A 25,086-nucleotide genomic window follows, 5' to 3' on the forward strand; every position below is an offset into this window, starting at 1 on the left:
GTCGTCTGTGTCTGAGGTCGTCTGTGTCTGAGGTCGTCTGTGTCTGAGGTCGTCTGTGTCTGAGGTCGTCTGTGTCTGAGGTCGTCTGTGTCTGAGGTCGTCTGTGTCTGAGGTCGTCTGTGTCTGAGGTCGTCTGTGTCTGAGGTCGTCTGAGTCTGAGGTCGTCTGTGTCTGAGGTCGTCTGTGTCTGAGGTCGTCTGTGTCTGAGGTCGTCTGTGTCTGAGGTCGTCTGTGTCTGAGGTCGTCTGTGTCTGAGGTCGTCTGTGTCTGAGGTCGTCTGTGTCTGAGGTCGTCTGTGTCTGAGGTCGTCTGTGTCTGAGGTCGTCTGAGGTCGTCTGTGTCTGAGGTCGTCTGTGTCTGAGGTCGTCTGTGTCTGAGGTCGTCTGTGTCTGAGGTCGTCTGTGTCTGAGGTCGTCTGTGTCTGAGGTCGTCTGTGTCTGAGGTCGTCTGTGTCTGAGGTCGTCTGTGTCTGAGGTCGTCTGTGTCTGAGGTCGTCTGTGTCTGAGGTCGTCTGTGTCTGAGGTCGTCTGTGTCTGAGGTCGTCTGTGTCTGAGGTCGTCTGTGTCTGAGGTCGTCTGAGTCTGAGGTCGTCTGTGTCTGAGGTCGTCTGTGTCTGAGGTCGTCTGTGTCTGAGGTCGTCTGTGTCTGAGGTCGTCTGTGTCTGAGGTCGTCTGTGTCTGAGGTCGTCTGAGTCTGAGGTCGTCTGTGTCTGAGGTCGTCTGAGTCTGAGGTCGTCTGTGTCTGAGGTCGTCTGTGTCTGAGGTCGTCTGTGTCTGAGGTCGTCTGTGTCTGAGGTCGTCTGTGTCTGAGGTCGTCTGAGTCTGAGGTCGTCTGTGTCTGAGGTCGTCTGTGTCTGAGGTCGTCTGTGTCTGAGGTCGTCTGTGTCTATGTCATAAACAGACACTTTATGTTTTAGGATTGACACATTGGACAGTGTGTGTGTGTGAGACAGTGTGTGTGTGTGTGTGTGTGTGAGTGTGTGTGTGTGTGTGACAGTGTGTGTGTGTGTGTGACAGTGTGTGTGTGTGTGTGTGTGTGTGTGTGACAGTGTGTGTGTGTGTGTGACAGTGTGTGTGTGTGTGTGTGTGTGTGTGTGTGTGTGACAGTGTGTGTGTGTGTGTGACAGTGTGTGTGTGTGTGTGTGTGTGTGTGTGACAGTGTGTGTGTGTGTGTGTGTGACAGTGTGTGTGTGTGTGTGACAGTGTGTGTGTGTGTGTGTGTGTGACAGTGTGTGTGTGTGTGTGTGTGTGTGACTGTGTGTGTGTGACAGTGTGTGTGTGTGTGTGTGTGACAGTGTGTGTGTGTGTGTGTGTGTGTGAGTGTGTGTGACAGTGTGTGTGTGTGTGTGTGACAGTGTGTGTGTGTGTGTGACAGTGTGTGTGTGTGTGTGTGTGTGACAGTGTGTGTGTGTGTGTGTGTGTGTGTGACAGTGTGTGTGTGTGTGTGTGTGTGTGAGTGTGTGTGACAGTGTGTGTGTGTGTGTGTGACACTGGACAAGCAGGTCCTCTCCTCCTATTGGACTAACTATCCTATGGTCATGTGTCTGGTGTGACCTCTATGTGACCCTCGTCTTCGAGATCTAGTCCCATAAAGCAGTATGTGGGTATTCATACTGTGAACACCTGCAGGTACCTGAGCAAAGTGGTGTAGGTACCTGAGCGAAGTCTGCGGCGAGCCTCATCTTGCCGCCCTCGCCCAGCGGGCGCAGCAGGCTAGCGTGGCAGATGAACAGCTGAATGGTCCTCTGGGCGATGCCCTCCGTGCGCTCGTAGATGAAGTCCGCACACGTGAAATGTGTGAAGTATTCGGCCATGACACGTGAGATGAAGCTCTGCAGCTCCTTCATGTAGAGCGAGCAGGGCACGTCGGGCCGGTCAGCGCTGGACAGTCCTCTGCACACGGCACACGCAGGGCAGAGGTCACAAGGAGGTCAGCGATAATCCAACTGTACGTATTCAACCCTCTGACACCCCAAGATTGTAGGACACAAACGGTTCCCGACACAAACGTGCTACAATATGATTCAACTAATACTTTTTTACTTTCAATAGTTCAACTCTTTCCAAATGTGCCAAGAAAGTCGAACATTTTCAAAGATGTATAGTTTGCTGTATCTTAACAGCAAACTACTCTTCCCGGGGTCCTTCCCGTTCGGGGTCGCACTGGGGCCCCATTTCACTCACTAGAGTGATTTAGAGTTGCCCTTTGACCTAAGAGTGGGAGGAGCCGGAGAAGTGGGAGGTGTGAAGGTGGCGAGTGTGTGGTGCTGACCCAGAGAAGTCCTCCTGGTGCAGCGTGAGGAGGATGGCCTGGACCGAGTCACTCACAGACAGGAGCAGAGGCTGGACCGCACCTGCCATCAGCACCTGCAGGGCCTGGAAGTACCACATGAATCACAATGTGCTGAGCAGCTGCAAGCGCTTCATGTGCTGAGCAGCTGCAAGCGCTTCATGTGCTGATCAGCTGCAAGTGCTTCATGTGCTGAGCAGCTGCAAGCGCTTCATGTGCTGAGCAGCTGCAAGCGCTCGCTCAGCACATCCTGAGGACTTTAGATTCAGCTGTGATCATCTGGAGTAAGCTGTTAATCAGGTACTCATCAGTGATGAAGAGCTGCAGCAGCTAACTATAGGATTTATATGGCACATTTCAGTGCTGCAATGGTAACAAAGAAGATTAATTTCAGTGGGAAATTAAAACAGTGCAAATAAATAAACAGGACATTTATCAGGACAGATCCAGAGTCTGAGACGAGTCAAGGAGGAGCCCTCCTGGACAAATGAGGCATTACACCAACATATATGGTACAAGGAGGAGTACAAGGAGCAGTACAAGGAGCAGTACAAGGAGGAGTACAAGGAGCAGTACAAGGAGGAGTACAAGGAGGAGTACAAGGAGGAGTACAAGGAGCAGTACAAGGAGCAGTACAAGGAGGAGTACAAGGAGGAGAACCAGGAGGAGTACAAGGAGCAGTACAAGGAGCAGTACAAGGAGGAGAACCAGGAGGAGTACGAGGAGCAGTACAAGGAGTAGTACAAGGAGCAGTACGAGGAGCAGTACGAGGAGGAGTACGAGGAGCAGTACAAGGAGCAGTACGAGGAGGAGTACGAGGAGCAGTATGAGGAGCAGTACGAGGAGCAGTACGAGGAGTACAAGGAGGAGTACGAGGAGCAGTACAAGGAGGAGTACGAGGAGCAGTACGAGGAGGAGTACGAGGAGCAGTACGAGGAGGAGTACGAGGAGCAGTACGAGGAGGAGTACGAGGAGCAGTACAAGGAGCAGTACGAGGAGCAGTACAAGGAGCAGTACGAGGAGCAGTACAAGGAGCAGTACGAGGAGGAGTACGAGGAGGAGTACGAGGAGCAGTACGAGGAGCAGTACCTGTAGTGAGGAGGACAGGGCCTCGACTGCAGCAGCTGGACAGGAACTCAGCCCAGAGACGACCTGCACAAAGAGAAACCAGAGACACAGTCACAGACACAGACAGACAGACACACACAGAGACACAGACGAGACACAGCAACAGAGACAAAGACAGAGACACAGACACAGACAGAGACACAGCAACAGAGACAAAGACAGAGACACAGACAGACACACACATACAGACACACACACACAGCAGAGACACAGACACAGCAGAGACACAGCAAAAGACAGAGACACAGACAGAGACACAGACACAGCAGAGACACAGACAGAGACATAGACACAGACACAGCAGAGCAGAGACACAGACAGACACAGACAGAGCAGAGACACAGACAGACACAGACATTGAGGTCTGAGAAGTGCTGTCACACGTGGACCTCATTTCATTCTATGTTCTGCTGCTGCATGAATCTGGACTCAGTGTCACAAATAACTATTACTAGACTTTATAAAGACTTAACCTTTTATTTGTTGTTGTTTATGGTATGTTCAGCCTCTTGTGTTGTTCTGTTGACACTGACACACACAAACACTGACACACACACTGACACACAAACACTGACACACGCACTGACACACGCACTGACACACGCACACACACACTGACACACACGCACACTGACACACGCACACTGACACACGCACACTGACACACGCGCACTGACACACACGCACTGACACACACACTGACACACACACTGACACACACAGACACGCGCACTGACACACACGCACTGACACACACGCACTGACACACACGCACTGACACACACACGCACTGACACACACACGCACTGACACACACGCACTGACACACACGCACTGACACACACGCACTGACACACGCACTGACACACACACGCACTGACACACGCACTGACACACACACGCACTGACACACACACGCACTGACACACAAACACTGACACACGCACTGACACACGCACTGACACACGCACACACACACTGACACACACGCACTGACACACACGCAGACACACGCACTGACACACACGCACTGACACACACGCACACTGACACACGCACACTGACACACGCACACTGACACACGCACACTGACACACACGCACTGACACGCGCACTGACACACACGCACTGACACACACACACGCACTGACACACACACGCACTGACACACAAACACTGACACACGCACTGACACACGCACTGACACACACACACACACACTGACACACACGCACACTGACACACGCACACTGACACACGCACACTGACACACGCACACTGACACACGCACTGACACACACGCACTGACACACACACTGACACACACACTGACACACACAGACACGCGCACTGACACACGCGCACTGACACACACGCACTGACACACACGCACTGACACACACACGCACTGACACACACACGCACTGACACACACGCACTGACACACACGCACTGACACACACGCACTGACACACACGCACTGACACACGCACTGACACACACACGCACTGACACACGCACTGACACACGCACTGACACACACACGCACTGACACACACACGCACTGACACACAAACACTGACACACGCACTGACACACGCACTGACACACGCACACACACACTGACACACACGCACTGACACACACGCAGACACACGCACTGACACACACGCACTGACACACACACGCACTGACACACACGCACACTGACACACGCACACTGACACACGCACACTGACACACGCACACTGACACACGCACACTGACACACGCACACTGACACACGCACACTGACACACGCACACTGACACACACACTGACACACGCACTGACACACACACTGACACACACACTGACACACGCACTGACACACGCACTGACACGCGCACTGACACACACGCACTGACACACACACACACACTGACACACGCACTGACACACACACACACACTGACACACACACTGACACACACACACACACTGACACACGCACTGACACACACACACACACTGACACACACACTGACACTAGGGACGCAGACATAAACCCACGTTAAGGTTCAAGTCCGGATTTGAATCCAGAGGTTCAGGTTCAGACCTAATGAGTCCGGACCTGAACCAGGCCATATTTACATAATGTTACAACAGCGTAACACAAGACACTTCTATCAAACACAAGGCTTAACTGCACTGAAATAAACTCAACTTATCTGGTTTATTCACTGTTTTTAACAGAAGCTACAACTTACAAATCACAAGCTACGAGCTAACACAAATTCATGTGTTTTACTTGAGGAACAACTTCTGAACAAGAGCATGTTGAGTATTGGTATTGGAGCAGCTGTTTCAGCTGATACGGTGTTTGTAAGTGTGTTACTGGTTTGACTGGGCTGTTCCCACACCTGAAGTTTAATGCTTTAGATACATTTACACTCTTTAATTTTGCAGATCCATTGGCATCAAAGTCATGTAAAAACCTTCAAAAACTAGCATAACAGTCGACTAGAACCACTATAAATCAATCATCATTATCAAAAATAGAATATGAAAATATTTTACACTACACACAATACATCATATTAACAGCATTAAACACAAGACCATATTTAACAACTGTAGAATACAAATACTATTACTAAATATAAGCTCCAATTAATGAATCCAGCAATTAAACAATATTCCTTTGACTTAGTATTTACTTAGATGTATAAATATGTATATTGCACATTAACCCACTGAAATAAATGCTACAGCACAACATAACAGTTATTTTATTCATATTGTAGCGACCCTCGTCTCTAGTGCGCGTGCGCGGTCTCTGGGGCGGAGCTAAGAGCGGCTCAGGAGACCAGGTAGTTTCTGATGTTCCTGTTCCATCACCATGGTTACGGCCAACATTAACCAACTCTGTTCAAGAAATAAAGTGACAACTTGTGACATTAAACCAGCATCACTGACCTGAGCGAGAAGTTACAATATTTACACCCAAACCAAAGCACAACCCGCTCCTTTAACAAGCGTCAAACTAACTCACGGAGCGGCACAAGCGGCGATGCACGCGGCGGCTTCAAACGATTTAAATAAAGTCAGCGATCTTCCCGAATGTTCGGTCTTGCGTCTTTAAACTCGCCGGCTTCAACTTCTGCCGCGCGGAAGACGCGTGCGTCGCTGATGCTCCGGGTCATTGACAGCGATGTCAGAGTTTACGTCTTTTCCAGCGCGAATTTCGCGATCTATGGAAGGTTTCAGATGGTTTAGATTCTAGAACGTAAAGGAAATAGAATGTGAGTGGTAGATTTTTAATGAGTCCAGAACCGAATCACCGGGGTTTCGGTTTTTTTGGACCTGAACCGAAACGTTTTTACAAGTCCAGATCCGGTCCATCGTAGCCGTTCACATTCCTACTAGACACACACACACTGACACACACACACTGACACACACACACTGACACACACACACTGACACACACACACTGACACACACACACTGACACACACACACACACTGACACACACACTGACACACACACTGACACACACACTGACACACACACACACACACACACTGACAGACACACACTGTGATAAAATGTGAATATATGATTATATTTCTGTGATGTATTTTATCTGCATAATAGTGATATTTTATCTGCATCATTAGTCTAAGAGAAGAACGGGTGTGTGACAAACTGCATTTGTGAAGGGGTCGTAAAGATGGGCCAAAGGATGTTTACCCGAGGTGGGGTGACAGCCCAGAGGAGTTTGGGTAATGTTTACCCAAGGCTTGATCTCTACGGAAAAATACCAAGTGCCTTGATGTGAGGCTGACCAATGAGAAATGTGACCCGCCTATTCCAGAATATCTAATAAAACCAACCAGCATGGGAAAAAACGGGGTGAGACGCAGGAGGATCAACAACAACAGCTTGCGTGATCAGTCCCGGCGTTTTCTCCCAAGCTTGTCTGATATTTCTGTGTCGTTTCATATTCTAAGTTGAATTGTGTTCTCAATGTGTTACGGAATAGCATCGGTGTATGTCTCCTCCCAAGGACATTTTCTGATTCCATGACACACACACTGACACACACACTGACACGAGAGTGAAGAAGATAAAAGGGCGTTACCCTGAGGACGGCCTGGTTCAGCCGCTGCAGACTGTTGACCACAGCCACGTTCCTCCTCTGGCCCTCGGTGAGAGGCCCGATCACCTGCGTGGCATCCGGCCCAGTGTAGAGCTGCCACACAGGAGCCCGCATTATACCCGCATTATGCCCGCATTATACCCGCATTATACCCATATTATGCCCGCATTATGCTGGCATTATACCCGCATTGTACCCGCATTATACCCGCATTATACCCGCATTATGCCCGCACTATACCCACATTAATACATGCATTATACCCGCATTATACCCGCATTATGCCCGCATTATGCCCGCATTATACCCGCATTATACCCGCATTATACCCGCATTATGCCCGCATTATGCCGGCATTATACCCACATTAATACATGCATTATACCCGCATTATGCTGGCATTATACCTGCATTATACCCGCATTATGCCGGCATTATGCCAGCATTATACGCGCATTATGCCCGCATTATACCCGCATTATACCCGCATTATGCCGGCATTATGTCGGCATTATACCTGCATTATGCCCGCATTATGGCCGCATTATGCCAGTATTATACCTGCATTATACCCGCATTATGCCGGCATTATGCCGGCATTATACCCGCATTATGCCCGCATTATACCCGTATTATACCTGCATTATGCCCGCATTGTGCCCACATTATACCCACATTATGCCCACATTGTACCCGCATTATACCCGCATTATGCCCACATTGTACCCACATTATACCCGCATTATGCCCACATTATACCCACATTATACCCACACACCAAAGCATTCATGAGCTCATACTCTAACGCTGGACTTGACCACGCCCGCTGACCACGCCCGCTGTACTTAACTACATTTGGTTCATTGTCGACCACAGCGTTGATCTAAAAGCGCTCTTTACAGAGCTGAGGAACTCCATCACAATCTATGGCCTGGGGGCCAAATGCGGCCCTCAGACCAGTTTTCTTTGGCCCTCAAGCGTCCTGCTAAATTGGCCTAGACAACAAAAAGTAGCATTTTTAACTGTAAAATTGGAGAAAACTATTTTGATGTTATAGCAACACACTTTAAAGTTCTGGAGTCATCAAAACTGTCAAATCAACATTTCCAATCATTCCCTTCAGTCAGGCTGTCATGACGTAAGGTGTATGAGCTTTGAAAACATGGAGGAGCACGTATACATTTACACGGAGTATTTGAGCAGAATATGGACTCACCAGCTGTTCGGACTTGACGCAGAAGAGCTGGACGGTCTTGGCTGCGTTCTTGGCCACAGACAGAGCGAGCTGAGGGTCCACCGAGGCCACGCCCAGCTCACTGCGAGCACACGTCATCTTACATCCTCTTACGTCCTCGTACGTCCTCGTACTACGTCCTCTTACGTCCTCTTACGTCCTCGTACGTCCTCGTACGTCCTCGTACGTCCTCGTACGTCCTCGTACGTCCTCTTACGTCCTCTTACGTCCTCTTACGTCCTCTTACGTCCTCTTACGTCCTCTTACGTCCTCTTACGTCCTCTTACGTCCTCTTACGTCCTCGTACGTCCTCGTACGTCCTCGTACGTCCTCGTACGTCCTCTTACGTCATGTATTCCGTCTTGTTTCTCTTCTAATATGAAACGAGCGTTCTCCATCTACAGCTTTATATCTACCATCAGAGTGGACATGCTGCAGTGACTGACCATCAGAGTGGACATGCAGTGACTGACCTGCTGATGGTGCGGACGATGCTGTCCAGCTCTTCACTGGACGGTGGGTTGTGTCCCCCCAGAGGAAACACCAGGTTGATGGGGTCAAAAAGGCGCGACAGAGACTTGGACAGGTAAGCTGCCTCGAAGAGACGGAGGCAGTTCTTCAGAGCCCTCTCCAGGCTGCACACAGAGACACACACAGAGACACACAACACACACAGAGACACACAACACACACAGAGACACACAACACACACAGAGACACACAGAGACACACAACACACAGAGACACACAACACACACACACAGAGACACACAACACACACAGAAACACAAACAGAGACACACAACACACACAGAGACACACAGAGCCACACAACACACACAGAGCCACACAACACACACACAGACACACAACACACACAGAGACACACACAACACACACACAGAGACACACACACACAGACACACACAGAGACACACAAAACACACCACAGAGACACACAACACACACACAGAGACACACACACACAGACACACACAGAGACACACAAAACACACCACAGAGACACACACAACACACCAGAGACACACAACACACACAGAGACACACACAGAGAGACACAAACACACACACACACACACACACACAGAGACACACACAACACACACACAGAGACACACACAGAGACACACACACACACAGAGACACACAAAACACACCACAGAGACACACACAACACACACACAGAGACACACACAACACACACACAGAGACACACACAGAGACACACACACACAGACACACACAGAGACACACAAAACACACCACAGAGACACACACAGACACACACAGAGACACACACACACACACAGAGAGAGACACACAACACACAGACACAGGCTTATACACCATGTAATAGTGTGTTTATACACCATGTAATAGTGTGTTTATGGTGCATGTATCTGTGGAAATAATGAAGGTACATTAAATCATCCTTGGAGGAAAATGCAAACCCGTATGAGGCATATTTTCCATCCCTTTAAAAGCATTTCAAATTCATAATCGGACTACAGAAATGATCTTCCAGGGATGAACTGACTTGTAGTCCTGTTTGGCGTAGGTGAAGAGGTCGTTTCCCTCTGACTCGGTGGAGCTCATGTCCAGAGCAGACTCTGTGCCACTCAGCATCGCCCCCTGCAGGCTGCCGTTGTACTGTTGCAGGCGGCGCCACAGATCATTAAATAACCTCAGCAGCTTTGGATATTCTCCTTCAAATGCTTGCTTCAGAAACGACGAGGCTGGCAACAAAATTAAAAATGAAAAAATTACTTTAAACTTAAAATATACATCTACTACATTTTGTGGAACAGTAGAGAGAGCGATCAACAATGATCTAGATTTACATTTTTTTACCAAAATATTACCAAATTGTGTGCACATCTAATTACACGTGTTTGTTCTGACGTGCTAAACTCTTTCACACATGGGCGTGGCCTTGGTGGTGACGCTCACCCTCTGTGGCCCTGTGGAACTCCTGACCAAGCCAATCCGTCATGTTGGTCCAGAAGGTGCACAGGATGTCCGGCTGCCCGTCCTGCCCACACAAAAACACATCAGACCTCCAATGGCCCATCAGAGGCCCTCCAGGGGCCAAACAGAGGCCCTCCAAGGGCCCTCCAGAAGACCTCCAGCGGCAAAACAGGGGCCCTCCAGAGACCCTCCAGGGGCCAAACAGAGGCCCTCCAAGGGCCAAACAGAGGCCCTCCAAGGGCCAAACAGAGGCCCCCCAAGGGCCCTCCAGAGGCAAAACAGGGGCCCTCCAGAGACCCTCTAGGGGCCAAACAGAGGCCCTCTAGGGGCCAAACAGAGGCCCTCCAGAGGCCCTCTAGGGGCCAAACAGAGGCCCTCCAGAGGCCAAACAGAGGCCCTCCAAGGGCCAAACAGAGGCCCTCCAAGGGCCAAACAGAGGACCTCCAGCGGCAAAACAGGGGCCCTCCAGAGACCCTCCAGGGGCCAAACAGAGGCCCTCCAGGGGCCAAACAGAGGCCCACCAGAGACCCTCCAGGGGCCAAACAGAGGCCCTCCAGGGGCCAAACAGAGATGCTCAAATGTGGTGTTTGTACCTTGATGATTTCATCAATGAAGCAGACGTGACTGATTGGGTCTCTCTTTTTGATCAGGACCTTCTGGAGGTGCTGTACCTGCCCTCACAAAAAGACATGTTTGGATATACACACATATATACATATATATATACATACATATACATAAAGAGCATTGTTCTGTATGGAGCTTGCATGTTCTGAGCATGTTCCTTCTGGGTTCCTCTACATGCTGTGTTCATGCTGTAGATAGAATGTAGATGGAGGAGCCTTTGTAACTCTACTGGAGGTCGACCGGCTCCACAAACTAAACTAAACCATATTCATCTCATATTTCCACTTGCCACACCCTGAGCCTATTGTCAAAACATGTCTTCACTTTTATTATAGAAAAGAGGTTGAAGTTTTTGCAGGTTTTTCTGACAGTAATAACAGTGATACGAACCATAAACCCCCAGTATTACAGCAGTAATGCAATCAAACCCCCCAGAGAAGGGGAGGGTCTTCTTCAGAGAGAAGGGGAGGGTCTACTTCAGAGAGAAGGGGAGGGTCTACTTCAGAGAGAAGGGGAGGGTCTACTTCAGAGAGAAGGGGAGGGATCATAGCGTAAAGGGGAGGGACTTCTTCAGAGAGAAGGGGAGGGATTATAGCGTAAAGGGGAGGGACTTCTTCAGAGAGAAGGGGAGGGATCATAGTGTAAAGGGGAGGGACTTCTTCAGAGAGAAGGGGAGGGATCATAGTGTAAAGGGGAGGGACTTCTTCAGAGAGAAGGGGAGGGATCATAGCGTAAAGGGGAGGGACTTCTTCAGAGAGAAGGGGAGGGATTATAGCGTAAAGGGGAGGGACTTCTTCAGAGAGAAGGGGAGGGATTATAGCGTAAAGGGGAGGGACTTCTTCAGAGAGAAGGGGAGGGATCATAGCGTAAAGGGGAGGGACTTCTTCAGAGAGAAGGGGAGGGATTATAGCGTAAAGGGGAGGGACTTCTTCAGAGAGAAGGGGAGGGATCATAGTGTAAAGGGGAGGGACTTCTTCAGAGAGAAGGAGAGGGATCATAGCGTAAAGGGGAGGGACTTCTTCAGAGAGAAGGAGAGGGATCATAGCGTAAAGGGGAGGGACTTCACCTGTCTGCAAACGGCACAGATCTGGTCCATCAGCTTCTCGAGGTTGGTCCAGAGCGCAGCCCGGAACTGAGCTGTGGTCCCAGGTGTGGGCAGCAGGGCCCGGCCAGGGGCCCCTGCACAAAGGACTCAGATATAGTGGCAATGCACCAAGCACAAAGTATCACATTATTATAAACGATGTGTGATAACTTCAGAATAAGACATAAATACTGAGCATTTATAAATGTTTGTAAATCATGATCATTTAATCATTGACATAAATTATATAGTAGAAATGTTTAAGATTATTTACTCATCATAAACAAAACTAAACTGATCATTAACTATAAGAAAGACCTACACAGCATTTATAAATGTTTAGGAATAAATAACAAATCCAGTAACAAATATTTAATGTATCATTAACATTAACGAGCCCCAAAAATAACCCGAGGATAACCCCAGGAAATGATTTAAGAACTATTTATAAATGCTTTTTATCTATGCCTCATTCCATAAGCACACACATATTATATGTATATGTATATGTACATGTGTAGGGTATGCAGATGTCCTCCCCCTGTTGCCATGGTGACAGGAATGCGGGCTAAAGGTGTTATCAGCTGTCCGTGTGTGGAGGACGTGAAGTATATATATATATATATATATATATATATATATATATATATATATATATATATATTATTACACACACACAAATATATATATATAATGGATGGTTACCTCTGGTGTGAGACTGCGTGAGGCCCCTGAGCTCCAGAGCAGAGCTGATGGTCTCCCGGAGGCTGTTCTGGTGGCCCTCCACTACAGCCAGCACCGTCTGCCGCAGAGTGCCCAAGTTATGGAAGACCTGCAGGGCCGTGCCCACCTGAGTGGGGTTCTGCCAGGGGACAGGGGCCATTAGTGACACACGGAGCACATAGGGGCCATTAGTGACACACGGAGCACCCAGGGGCCATTACTGACACACAGAGCACCCAGGGGCCATTACTGACGCGTGTGAGAATATACATGACAAATGGGCGCCACTGTGTGAGGCGGACACGAGACACTGTTTGTCCCCCGGGTGAAGCTGCAGTACCTGGATCTGGATGCCCTGCTGCAGGAGCCTGTGGGCCTGGTTCTCCACCTCCAGCCGGGCTCTGCTGATCAGGAGCAGCTCGCTCTCGATCACCTGGATGCCGCTCAGGTCCACGCCCTGGGACAGGTAATCTACAGACAAAACATACCAACACGTCTGACCATTCGATCCTGGAAGCCAAACGGGGAGGGGCCTGGTTAGTACTTGGAGGGGAGCGCGCTGGAACACCAGGTGCCACAGGGGGGCGGTAGTGCACACTGTCATTGTGTCCTTGGGCAAGGCACAGCCACCTCTCCTCCAGTGTCCATGTGTTCTGGTGTATGAAGAGTGCGTTTGTGAGCGTGAATGTGGCACAACGGTCAAGATCAACCGTTTGTTCAATTATCGCAATTATTTATGGCCACGATGGGTTATTTGTGTTTTTAATCTGTGGTGTTTGTGCTGCTCCTGCCGAGTCTGGCACAAAGATATAAATGCAAAATAAAACGATTTAATTCCCACGACGCACCTGGAGCTTGATGAGCTCCACAGAAGCTTGAATGGTTCAGGTCTGTGTGAGCCCATGACCGCTGCTGACCGCTGCCCGAGAGCACGTGACCGCTGCTGACCGCTGCCCGAGAGCACGTGACCGCTGCTGACCGCTGCCCGAGAGCACGTGACCGCTGCTGACCGCTGCCCGAGAGCACGTGACCGCTGCCCGAGAGCACGTGACCGCTGCTGACCGCTGCCCGAGAGCACGTGACCGCTGCTGACCGCTGCCCGAGAGCACGTGACCGCTGCCCGAGAGCACGTGACCGCTGCTGACCGCTGCCCGAGAGCACGGGACCGCTGCTGACCGCTGCCCGAGACCGCTGCTGACCGCTGCCCGAGAGCACGTGACCGCTGCTGACCGCTGCCCGAGAGCACGTGACCGCTGCCCGAGAGCACGTGACCGCTGCTGACCGCTGCCCGAGAGCACGGGACCGCTGCTGACCGCTGCCCGAGACCGCTGCTGACCGCTGCCTGAGAGCACGTGACCGCTGCTGACTAGTTGTAATCTTAATATAATTGAAATATTGTGAGCAAAGTATTTCATAAGTGTATCGGCTGTGCATTTAAACTAACACATGAGGTGGACATAAAAAAGGCGAGTAAAAGTTGAGGCTTTGTAGAGCATCTCATGGACTCTAAATGGTCCTGGTGTCATAAGCAGCTTGTGAGCTGCACAAAGGGGCGGGACCCCCCTGGGAGGCGGACCCCTCTGGGAGGAGGACCCCTCTGGGAGGAGGACCCCTCTGGGAGGAAGACCCCTCTGGGAGGAAGACCCCTCTGGGAGGAGAACCCCTCTGGGAGGAAGACCCCTCTGGGAGGAGGACCCCTCTGGGAGGAGGACCCCTCTGGGAGGAGAACCCCTCTGGGAGGAAGACCCCTCTGGGAGGCGGACCCCTCTGGGAGGCGGACCCCTCTGGGAGGAGAACCCCTCTGGGAGGAAGACCCCTTTGGGAGGAAGACCCCTCTGGGAGGCGGACCCCTCTGGGAGGCGGACCCCTCTGGGAGGAGGACCCCTCTGGGAGGCGGACCCCTCTGGGAGGCGTACCCAGCTCGTTGAGGCTCTGTGCTGCTTTGCTGATCTCTCGGCTCCCGCCCTGGAGCTGGCCCTGCAGCCTCTTACTCAGGTACAGGATGCGGATGATTCGACGCAGCAGGTCACAGGCCATCTGCAGATGAACATGAAGAACACGAAGAACACGAAGAACACGATGAACACGAAGAACACGAAGAACACGATGAACACGATGAACACGATGAACACGAAGAACACGAAGAACACGAAGAACACGATGAACACGAAGAACACGATGAACACGATGAACACGAAGAACACGAAGAACACGAAGAACACGAAGAACACGAAGAACACGATGAACACGATGAACACGATGAACACGAAGAACACGAAGAACATGATGAACACGAAGAACACGAAGAACACGATGAACACGAAGAACACGAAGAACACGATGAACACGATGAACACGATGAACACGAAGAACACGAAGAACACGAAGAACACGAAGAACACGATGAACACGATGAACATGATGAACATGAAGAACATGATGAACATGAAGAACATGATGAACATGAAGAACATGATGAACATGAAGAACATGAAGAACATGATGAACATGATGAACATGATGAACATGAAGAACATGAAGAACATGAAGAACATGATGAACATGATGAACATGAAGAACATGAAGAACATGAAGAACATGGAAGAAGGTTCAGACTTAAGCTTTGCCATCAGGATGACTCTACATTACAGAAGGGTGTGTGTTCAGAACCACCTGGAGTCTGGAGAGCTGTGTGATCCGGGTCATCATCTTGTTGTACGGGTCTAAAATCTTGCTCCTTATCCTGCAAGTGAGAATGTGAGACATGATGTTTCAGTGACCTAAGGGAGCACGATGTGAGAGTGTCTGACCTGTCCACAGCGGCCTGCAGAGCACTGATCCTGGTCTGCATCATGTGAAGGACCCCTGCACACAACATCACAGGCACAGCTGAGGGCCTCTTCCACTACTATAACATGTGACACTTCAAACACAGAGATGAGTCATTTTGCCCTTCTCATCCAGAAATGATGGAGGGTCTGAAATGTTCCTGGTAGGTGCATTTCCACTGTGAGAGTACTTCCTGTGTCTGTACGTCGCGTTCGACCAGAGAGTTTAAAGTACTTCCTGTGTCTGTACGTCGCGTTCGACCAGAGAGTTTAAAGTACTTCCTGTGTCTGTACGTCGTGTTCGACCAGAGAGTTTAAAGTACTTCCTGTGTCTGTACGTCGTGTTCGACCAGAGAGTTTAAAGTACTTCCTGTGTCTGTACGTCGTGTTCGACCAGAGAGTTTAAAGTACTTCCTGTGTCTGTACGTCGCGTTCGACCAGAGAGTTTAAAGTACTTCCTGTGTCTGTACGTCGCGTTCGACCAGAGAGTTTAAAGTACTTCCTGTGTCTGTACGTCGTGTTCGACCAGAGAGTTTAAAGTACTTCCTGTGTCTGTACGTCGCGTTCGACCAGAGAGTTTAAAGTACTTCCTGTGTCTGTACGTCGCGTTCGACCAGAGAGTTTAAAGTACTTCCTGTGTCTGTACGTCGCGTTCGACCAGAGAGTTTAAAGTACTTCCTGTGTCTGTACGTCGCGTTCGACCAGAGAGTTTAAAGTACTTCCTGTGTCTGTACGTCGTGTTCGACCAGAGAGTTTAAAGTACTTCCTGTGTCTGTACGTCGTGTTCGACCAGAGAGTTTAAAGTACTTCCTGTGTCTGTACGTCGTGTTCGACCAGAGAGTTTAAAGTACTTCCTGTGTCTGTACGTCGTGTTCGACCAGAGAGTTTAAAGTACTTCCTGTGTCTGTACGTCGTGTTCGACCAGAGAGTTTAAAGTACTTCCTGTGTCTGTACGTCGTGTTCGACCAGAGAGTTTAAAGTACTTCCTGTGTCTGTACGTCGTGTTCGACCAGAGAGTTTAAAGTACTTCCTGTGTCTGTACGTCGTGTTCGACCAGAGAGTTTAAAGTACTTCCTGTGTCTGTACGTCGTGTTCGACCAGAGAGTTTAAAGTACTTCCTGTGTCTGCACGTCGTGTTCGACCAGAGAGTTTAAAGTACTTCCTGTGTCTGTACGTCGTGTTCGACCAGAGAGTTTAAAGTACTTCCTGTGTCTGCATGTCGTGTTCGAGGAGGTCATGTAGTTGAGGTTCTCGAGGTGGTCATGTAGTTGAGGTTCTCGAGGTGGTCATGTAGTCGAGGTTCTCGAGGTGGTCATGTAGTCGAGGTTCTTGAGGTGGTCATGTAGTCGAGGTTCTTGAGGTGGTCATGTAGTCGAGGTTCTTGAGGTGGTCATGTAGTCGAGGTTCTTGAGATGGTCATGTAGTCGAGGTTCTTGAGGTGGTCATGTAGTGGAGGTTCTTGAGGTGGTCATGTTCTTGAGGTGGTCATGTAGTGGAGGTTCTCGAGGTGGTCATGTAGTGGAGGTTCTCGAGGTGGTCATGTAGTTGAGGTTCTCGAGGTGGTCATGTAGTTGAGGTTCTCGAGGTGGTCATGGAGATGAGGTTCTCGAGGTGGTCATGTAGTTGAGGTTCTCGAGGTGGTCATGTAGTTGAGGTTCTCGAGGTGGTCATGTAGTTGAGGTTCTCGAGGTGGTCATGTAGTTGAGGTTCTCGAGGTGGTCATGTAGTTGAGGTTCTCGAGGTGGTCATGTAGTTGAGGTTCTCGAGGTGGTCATGTAGTTGAGGTTCTCGAGGTGGTCATGTAATCGAGGTTCTTGAGGTGGTCATGTAGTCGAGGTTCTTGAGGTGGTCATGTAGTCGAGGTTCTTGAGATGGTCATGTAGTGGAGGTTCTTGAGGTGGTCATGTAGTGGAGGTTCTTGAGGTGGTCATGTTCTTGAGGTGGTCATGTAGTTGAGGTTCTTGAGGTGGTCATGTAGTGGAGGTTCTTGAGGTGGTCATGTAGTGGAGGTTCTTGAGGTGGTCATGTAGTTGAGGTTCTCGAGGAGGTCATGTAGTTGAGGTTCTTGAGGTGGTCATGTAGTTGAGGTTCTCGAGGTGGTCATGTAGTTGAGGTTCTCGAGGTGGTCATGTAGTTGAGGTTCTCGAGGAGGTCATGTAGTTGAGGTTCTTGAGATGGTCATGTAGTTGAGGTTCTTGAGGTGGTCATGTAGTTGAGGTTCTTGAGGTGGTCATGTAGTTGAGGTGGTCATGTAGTTGAGGTTCTTGAGGTGGTCATGTTCTTGAGGTGGTCATGTAGTTGAGGTTCTTGAGGTGGTCATGTAGTTGAGGTTCTTGAGGTGGTCATGTAGTTGAGGTTCTTGAGGTGGTCATGCAGGTTTGGTTCTCGAGGTTCTTGAGATGGTCAGGTAGTTGAGGTTCTCGAGGTTCTTGAGATGGTCAGGTAGTTGAGGTTCTCCAGGTTTTTGAGATGGTCATGTAGTTGAGGTTCTTGAGGGAGTCATGTAGTTGAGGTTCTTGAGATAGTTATGTAATTGAGGTTCTTGAGGTTCTTGAGATGGTCATGTAGTTGAGGTTCTTGAGGTTCTTGAGATGGTCATGTAGTTGAGGTTCTTGAGATGGTCATGTAGTTGAGGTTCTTGAGGTTCTTGAGGTGGTCATGTAGTTGAGGTTCTCCAGGTTCTTGAGATGGTCATGTAGTTGAGGTTCTCGAGGTTCTTGAGATGGTCAGGTAGTTGAGGTTCTCGAGGTTCTTGAGATGGTCAGGTAGTTGAGGTTCTCCAGGTTCTTGAGATAGTCATGTAGTTGAGGTTCTTGAGATAGTCATGTAATTGAGGTTCTTGAGGTTCTTGAGATGGTCATGTGATCCCGGTGTTCCGAGCGGTAATAATTATATGTAACTATGTAATTCTGTAAAATGACGATGCGTGAGGTTCTCGAGGTTCTCCAGGAGGTCATGTATTTGAGGTTCTCGGGGTTCTTGAGATGGTCATGTAGTTGAGGTTCTCCAGGTTCTTGAGATGGTCATGTAGTTGAGGTTCTTGAGGTGGTCATGTAGTTGAGGTTCTTGAGATGGTCATGTAGTTGAGGTTCTTGAGATGGTCATGTAGTTGAGGTTCTTGAGGTTCTTGAGATGGTCATGTAGTTGAGGTTCTTGAGGTTCTTGAGATGGTCATGTAGTTGAGGTTCTTGAGGTGGTCATGTAGTTGAGGTTCTTGAGGTGGTCATGTAGTTGAGGTTCTTGAGGTTCTTGAGATGGTCATGTAGTTGAGGTTCTTGAGGTGGTCATGTAGTTGAGGTTCTTGAGGTGGTCATGTAGTTGAGGTTCTTGAGGTGGTCATGTAGTTGAGGTTCTTGAGGTTCTTGAGGTGGTCATGTAGTTGAGGTTCTTGAGGTTCTTGAGGTGGTCATGTAGTTGAGGTTCTTGAGATGGTCATGTAGTTGAGGTTCTTGAGATGGTCATGTATTTGAGGTTCTCGAGGTTCTTGAGATGGTCAGGTAGTTGAGGTTCTCCAGGTTCTTGAGATGGTCATGTAGTTGAGGTTCTTGAGGGAGTCATGTAGTTGAGGTTCTTGAGATAGTTATGTAATTGAGGTTCTTGAGGTTCTTGAGATGGTCATGTAGTTGAGGTTCTTGAGGTTCTTGAGATGGTCATGTAGTTGAGGTTCTTGAGATGGTCATGTAGTTGAGGTTCTTGAGGTTCTTGAGGTGGTCATGTAGTTGAGGTTCTCCAGGTTCTTGAGATGGTCATGTAGTTGAGGTTCTCGAGGTTCTTGCGATGGTCAGGTAGTTGAGGTTCTCCAGGTTCTTGAGATAGTCATGTAGTTGAGGTTCTTGAGATAGTCATGTAATTGAGGTTCTTGAGGTTCTTGAGATGGTCATGTGATCCCGGTGTTCCGAGCGGTAATAATTATATGTAACTATGTAATTCTGTAAAATGACGATGCGTGAGGTTCTCGAGGTTCTCCAGGAGGTCATGTATTTGAGGTTCTCGAGGTTCTTGAGATGGTCATGTAGTTGAGGTTCTTGAGGTGGTCATGTAGTTGAGGTTCTTGAGGTGGTCATGTAGTTGAGGTGGTCATGTAGTTGAGGTTCTTGAGGTGGTCATGTAGTTGAGGTTCTTGAGATGGTCATGTAGTTGAGGTTCTTGAGGTTCTTGAGATGGTCATGTAGTTGAGGTTCTTGAGGTTCTTGAGGTGGTCATGTAGTTGAGGTTCTTGAGGTTCTTGAGGTGGTCATGTAGTTGAGGTTCTTGAGGTTCTTGAGGTGGTCATGTAGTTGAGGTTCTTGAGGTTGTCATGTAGTTGAGGTTCTTGAGGTTCTTGAGGTGGTCATGTAGTTGAGGTTCTTGAGGTTCTTGAGATGGTCATGTAGTTGAGGTTCTTGAGGTTCTTGAGATGGTCATGTAGTTGAGGTTCTTGAGGTTCTTGAGATGGTCATGTATTTGAGGTTCTTGAGGTTCTTGAGATGGTCATGTAGTTGAAGTTAGATCGAGTTCCTGGCAGTGGCAGAGGACTTGACTTGCAGGTAAAGGTTTGATGGTTTGTTCTAGTTTAACTGGAGGAAGATGAGGGTCCGAGCTCATTGGATGAGACAGGACTGAGGTCATTGTGAGACAGGACTGAGGTCATTGTGAGACAGGACTGAGGTCATTGTGAGACAGGACTGAGGTCATTGTGAGACAGGAGACAGGACTGAGGTCATTGTGAGACAGGAGACAGGACTGAGGTCATTGTGAGACAGGACTGAGAACAATATTGTCTCCTAACTAACTTTTTCATTAGTGACTGAGCTAAAGAAACTAATACAGAGAAATTTAGTCTGTTGTGTTACCTTGGAGTGACTCGATCCCTGTGGCCTGAGCCAGAAGGTCCTCGTGTCTGGACACCACCTGGACACACATGAGGGTCACATGAGGGTCACATGAGGGTCACATGAGGGTCACACATGAGGGTCACATGAGGGTCACATGAGGGTCACACATGAGGGTCACACATGAGGGTCACACATGAGGGTCACATGAGGGTCACATGAGGGTCACATGAGGGTCACACATGAGGGTCACACGTGAGGGTCACACGTGAGGGTCACACGTGAGGGTCACACGTGAGGGTCACACGTGAGGGTCACACGTGCACATTAGGCGCAGGGAAGGGGGCACAGGTGAAGGGGGCACAGGTGAAGGGGGCTCAGGTGAAGGGCGCACAGGTGAAGGGGGCACAGGTGAAGGGGGCACAGTTGAAGGGGGCACAGGTGAAGGGGGCACAGGTGAAGGGGGCACAGGTAAAGGGGGCACAGGTGAAGGGGGCACATGTGAAGGGCGCTCAGGTGAAGGGCGCTCAGGTGAAGGGGGCACAGGTGAAGGGGGCACAGGTGAAGGGGGCACAGGTGAAGGGGGCACAGGTGAAGGGGGCACAGGTAAAGGGGGCACAGGTAAAGGGGGCACAGGTGAACGGGGCACAGGTGAAGGGGGCACAGGTAAAGGGGGCACAGGTGAAGGGGGCACAGACCTGGCTGTGCAGCTCCTTGTCCAGCTGACTGATGCCCTGGGCCAGTCGGGCCAGCTGCTCACTGATGACCGCCTGGTGGATGGCCTGAGCCGTGTAGGACTTCACATCAAACTCCTCTGCCACAAAGTCCACATACCACTCTGCAAAGAAGACCGGGGGTTTAGACCGAAGACAGGGGGCTTTAGACAGAAGACAGGGGGCTTTAGACTTTAATCAGAAGACAGGGGGCTTTAGACAGAAGACAGGGGGCTTTAGACAGAAGACAGGGGGCTTTAGATCGAAGACAGGGGGCTTTAGACTTTAATCAGAAGACAGGGGGGGCTTTAGACAGAAGACAGGGGGCTTTAGACTTTAATCAGAAGACAGGGGGGGCTTTAGACAGAAGACAGGGGGGGCTTTAGACAGAAGACAGGGGGGGCTTTAGACAGAAGACAGGGGGGGCTTTAGACAGAAGACAGGGGGCTTTAGACAGAAGACAAGGGGGGCTTTAGACAGAAGACAGGGGGCTTTAGACAGAAGACAGGGGGGGCTTTAGACAGAAGACAGGGGGCTTTAGACAGAAGACAGGGGGGGCTTTAGACCGAAGACAGGGGGGGGCTTTAGACAGAAGACAGGGGGGGGTTTAGACAGAAGACAGGGGGGGGTTTAGACAGAAGACAGGGGGCTTTAGACAGAAGACAGGGGGGGGCTTTAGACAGAAGACAGGGGGGGGGCTTTAGACCGAAGACAGGGGGGGGGCTTTAGACAGAAGACAGGGGGCTTTAGACAGAAGACAGTTAGACAGAAGACAGGGGGCTTTAGACAGAAGACAGGGGGGGCTTTAGACAGAAGACAGGGGGGGGGCTTTAGACAGAAGACAGGGGGGGGGCTTTAGACAGAAGACAGGGGGCTTTAGACAGAAGACAGGGGACTTTAGACAGAAGACAGGGGGGGGGGTTAGACAGAAGACAGGGGGCTTTAGACAGAAGACAGGGGGCTTTAGACAGAAGACAGGGGGCTTTAGACAGAAGACAGGGGGGGGTTTAGACAGAAGACAGGGGGCTTTAGACAGAAGACAGGGGGCTTTAGACAGAAGACAAGGGGGGCTTTAGACAGAAGACAGGGGGCTTTAGACAGAAGACAGGGGGGGCTTTAGACAGAAGACAGGGGGCTTTAGACAGAAGACAGGGGGGGCTTTAGACCGAAGACAGGGGGGGGCTTTAGACAGAAGACAGGGGGGGTTTAGACAGAAGACAGGGGGGGCTTTAGACCGAAGACAGGGGGGGGCTTTAGACAGAAGACAGGGGGGGCTTTAGACAGAAGACAGGGGGGCACGAGTTACATGATTAAGTTCTACTGTATTCTACGTATTTGTTTCTCACTAAAGTGGAACTGAAGCCACGATATCGCTCTAGACCAGAATCAGAACCGGTCAGATTTAGACGTGTATTTGACAGAAGCTAACGCAGCTAACGCAGCTAACATGTTTATTGTCCTCTTGGGTTTGACTGAACACTTTGGGACGTCCCAGAGCCCGGCTGTCCTCAGGTGTCCCACTCGGACAGAACAAAAGGTGTTTTACCCTCGGTCAGAAGAGAGTTCGGCCCGTGGTCCTCGCGCACAGCGGCTCTCGGCTCCTCCATGGCGCTGTTTACCTTTTACATCCGCATTCACATCCGCATTCACTTCCGGCTTCGTCTTCTTCTTTTATTTAGTTGGCAGTGGCGATTAAGGTGCATATCGCCCCCTATTGTACCGGGGCTTGTACTGCTTCTTGTGGGGGTTTCTCCTCTCCTCTCTGTGTCTCCTCTCTCCTCACCGTGTCTCCTCCTTCCTCTTTCCTCACCGTGTCTCCTCCTTCCTCTTTCCTCACCGTGTCTCCTCTCTCCTCACCATGTCTCCTCTCTCCTCACTGTGTCTCCTCTCTGTGTCTCCTCTCTCCTCACCGTGTCTCCTCTCTGTGTCTCCTCCTTCCTCTGTCCTCACCGTGTCTCCTCTCTGTGTCTCCTCTTTCCTCACCGTGTCTCCTCTCTCCTCACCGTGTCTCCTCTCTCCTCACCGTGTCTCCTCTCTGTGTCTCCTCTCTCCTCACCGTATCTCCTCTCTGTGTCTCCTCTCTCCTCACCGTGTCTCCTCTCTCCTCACCGTGTCTCCTCTCTCCTCACCGTGTCTCCTCTCTCCTCACCGTGTCTCCTCTCTGTGTCTCCTCTCTCCTCACCGTATCTCCTCTCTCCTCACCATGTCTCCTCTCTCCTCACTGTGTCTCCTCTCTGTGTCTCCTCTCTCCTCACCGTGTCTCCTCTCTGTGTCTCCTCCTTCCTCTGTCCTCACCGTGTCTCCTCTCTGTGTCTCCTCTTTCCTCACCGTGTCTCCTCTCTCCTCACCGTGTCTCCTCTCTCCTCACCGTGTCTCCTCTCTGTGTCTCCTCTCTCCTCACCGTATCTCCTCTCTGTGTCTCCTCTCTCCTCACCGTGTCTCCTCTCTCCTCACCGTGTCTCCTCTCTCCTCACCGTGTCTCCTCTCTCCTCACCGTGTCTCCTCTCTGTGTCTCCTCTCTCCTCACCGTATCTCCTCTCTGTGTCTCCTCTCTTCTCACCGTGTCTCCTCTCTCCTCACCGTGTCTCCTCTCTGTGTCTCCTCACCGTGTCTCCTCCTTCCTCTTTCCTCACCGTGTCTCCTCTCTCCTCACCGTGTCTCCTCTCTCCTCACCGTGTCTCCTCTCTCCTCACCGTATCTCCTCTCTGTGTCTCCTCTCTCCTCACCGTGTCTCCTCTCTGTGTCTCCTCACCATGTCTCCTCCATCCTCTTTCCTCACCGTGTCTCCTCTCTCCACACCATGTCTCCTCTCTCCTCACCATGTCTCCTCTCTCCTCACCATGTCTCCTCTCTCCTCACCGTGTCTCCTCCCTCCTCACCGTGTCTCCTCTCTCCTCACCGTGTCTCCTCCTGCCTCTCTCCTCACCATGTCTCCTCCCTCCTCACCATGTCTCCTCCCTCCTCACCATGTCTCCTCTCTCCTCACCATGTCTCCTCCCTCCTCACCATGTCTCCTCTCTCCTCGCCATGTCTCCTCTCCTCACCATGTCTCCTCTCCCCTCACCATGTCTCCTCTCTCCTCACCATGTCTCCTCCCTCCTCACCATGTCTCCTCCTGCCTCTCTCCTCACCATGTCTCCTCCTGCCTCTCTCCTCACCATGTCTCCTCCTGCCTCTCTCCTCACCATGTCTCCTCCCTCCTCACTATGTCTCCTCCTGCCTCTCTCCTCACCATGTCTCCTCCTGCCTCTCTCCTCACCATGTCTCCTCTCTCCTCACCGTGTCTCCTCTCTCCTCACCATATCTCCTCTCTCCTCACCATGTCTCCTCCTGCTTCTCTCCTCACCATGTCTCCTCCTGCCTCTCTCCTCACCATGTCTCCTCTCTCCTCACCATATCTCCTCTCTCCTCACCATGTCTCCTCCTGCCTCTCTCCTCACCATGTCTCCTCCTGCCTCTCTCCTCACCATGTCTCCTCCCTCCTCACTATGTCTCCTCCTGCCTCTCTCCTCACC

At 50.4% G+C, this 25,086-nt stretch overlaps 1 protein-coding gene across 1 annotated transcript in view; it reads right to left on the minus strand.

Moving 5' to 3' along the window:
- Positions 1–23,232, minus strand: part of cog5 (component of oligomeric golgi complex 5) — a 29,535-nt gene extending 6,303 nt beyond the window's left edge. Inside the window, exons 1-18 of the mRNA XM_072454667.1 lie at positions 23,118–23,232; positions 21,557–21,696; positions 20,880–20,937; positions 16,030–16,084; positions 15,893–15,962; positions 15,136–15,256; positions 13,560–13,690; positions 13,202–13,358; positions 12,479–12,591; positions 11,379–11,456; positions 10,768–10,849; positions 10,355–10,553; positions 9,270–9,431; positions 8,779–8,878; positions 7,545–7,655; positions 3,379–3,441; positions 2,272–2,375; positions 1,655–1,892 (exon numbers count right to left, since the gene is read on the minus strand). Of these exons, the coding sequence (XP_072310768.1) occupies positions 1,655–1,892; positions 2,272–2,375; positions 3,379–3,441; positions 7,545–7,655; positions 8,779–8,878; positions 9,270–9,431; positions 10,355–10,553; positions 10,768–10,849; positions 11,379–11,456; positions 12,479–12,591; positions 13,202–13,358; positions 13,560–13,690; positions 15,136–15,256; positions 15,893–15,962; positions 16,030–16,084; positions 20,880–20,937; positions 21,557–21,696; positions 23,118–23,178 (2,043 nt within the window). The 5' untranslated portion in view covers positions 23,179–23,232. The remainder of the gene's footprint in view (positions 1–1,654; positions 1,893–2,271; positions 2,376–3,378; positions 3,442–7,544; positions 7,656–8,778; positions 8,879–9,269; positions 9,432–10,354; positions 10,554–10,767; positions 10,850–11,378; positions 11,457–12,478; positions 12,592–13,201; positions 13,359–13,559; positions 13,691–15,135; positions 15,257–15,892; positions 15,963–16,029; positions 16,085–20,879; positions 20,938–21,556; positions 21,697–23,117) is intronic.
- Between the last annotated feature and the right edge of the window lie 1,854 nt (positions 23,233–25,086).

Source organism: Eucyclogobius newberryi, unplaced genomic scaffold (assembly GCF_026437365.1).
Source record: "Eucyclogobius newberryi isolate DKJ021-1_F unplaced genomic scaffold, fEucNew1.0.hap1 SCAF_2, whole genome shotgun sequence".
NCBI lineage: Eukaryota > Metazoa > Chordata > Actinopteri > Gobiiformes > Gobiidae > Eucyclogobius > Eucyclogobius newberryi.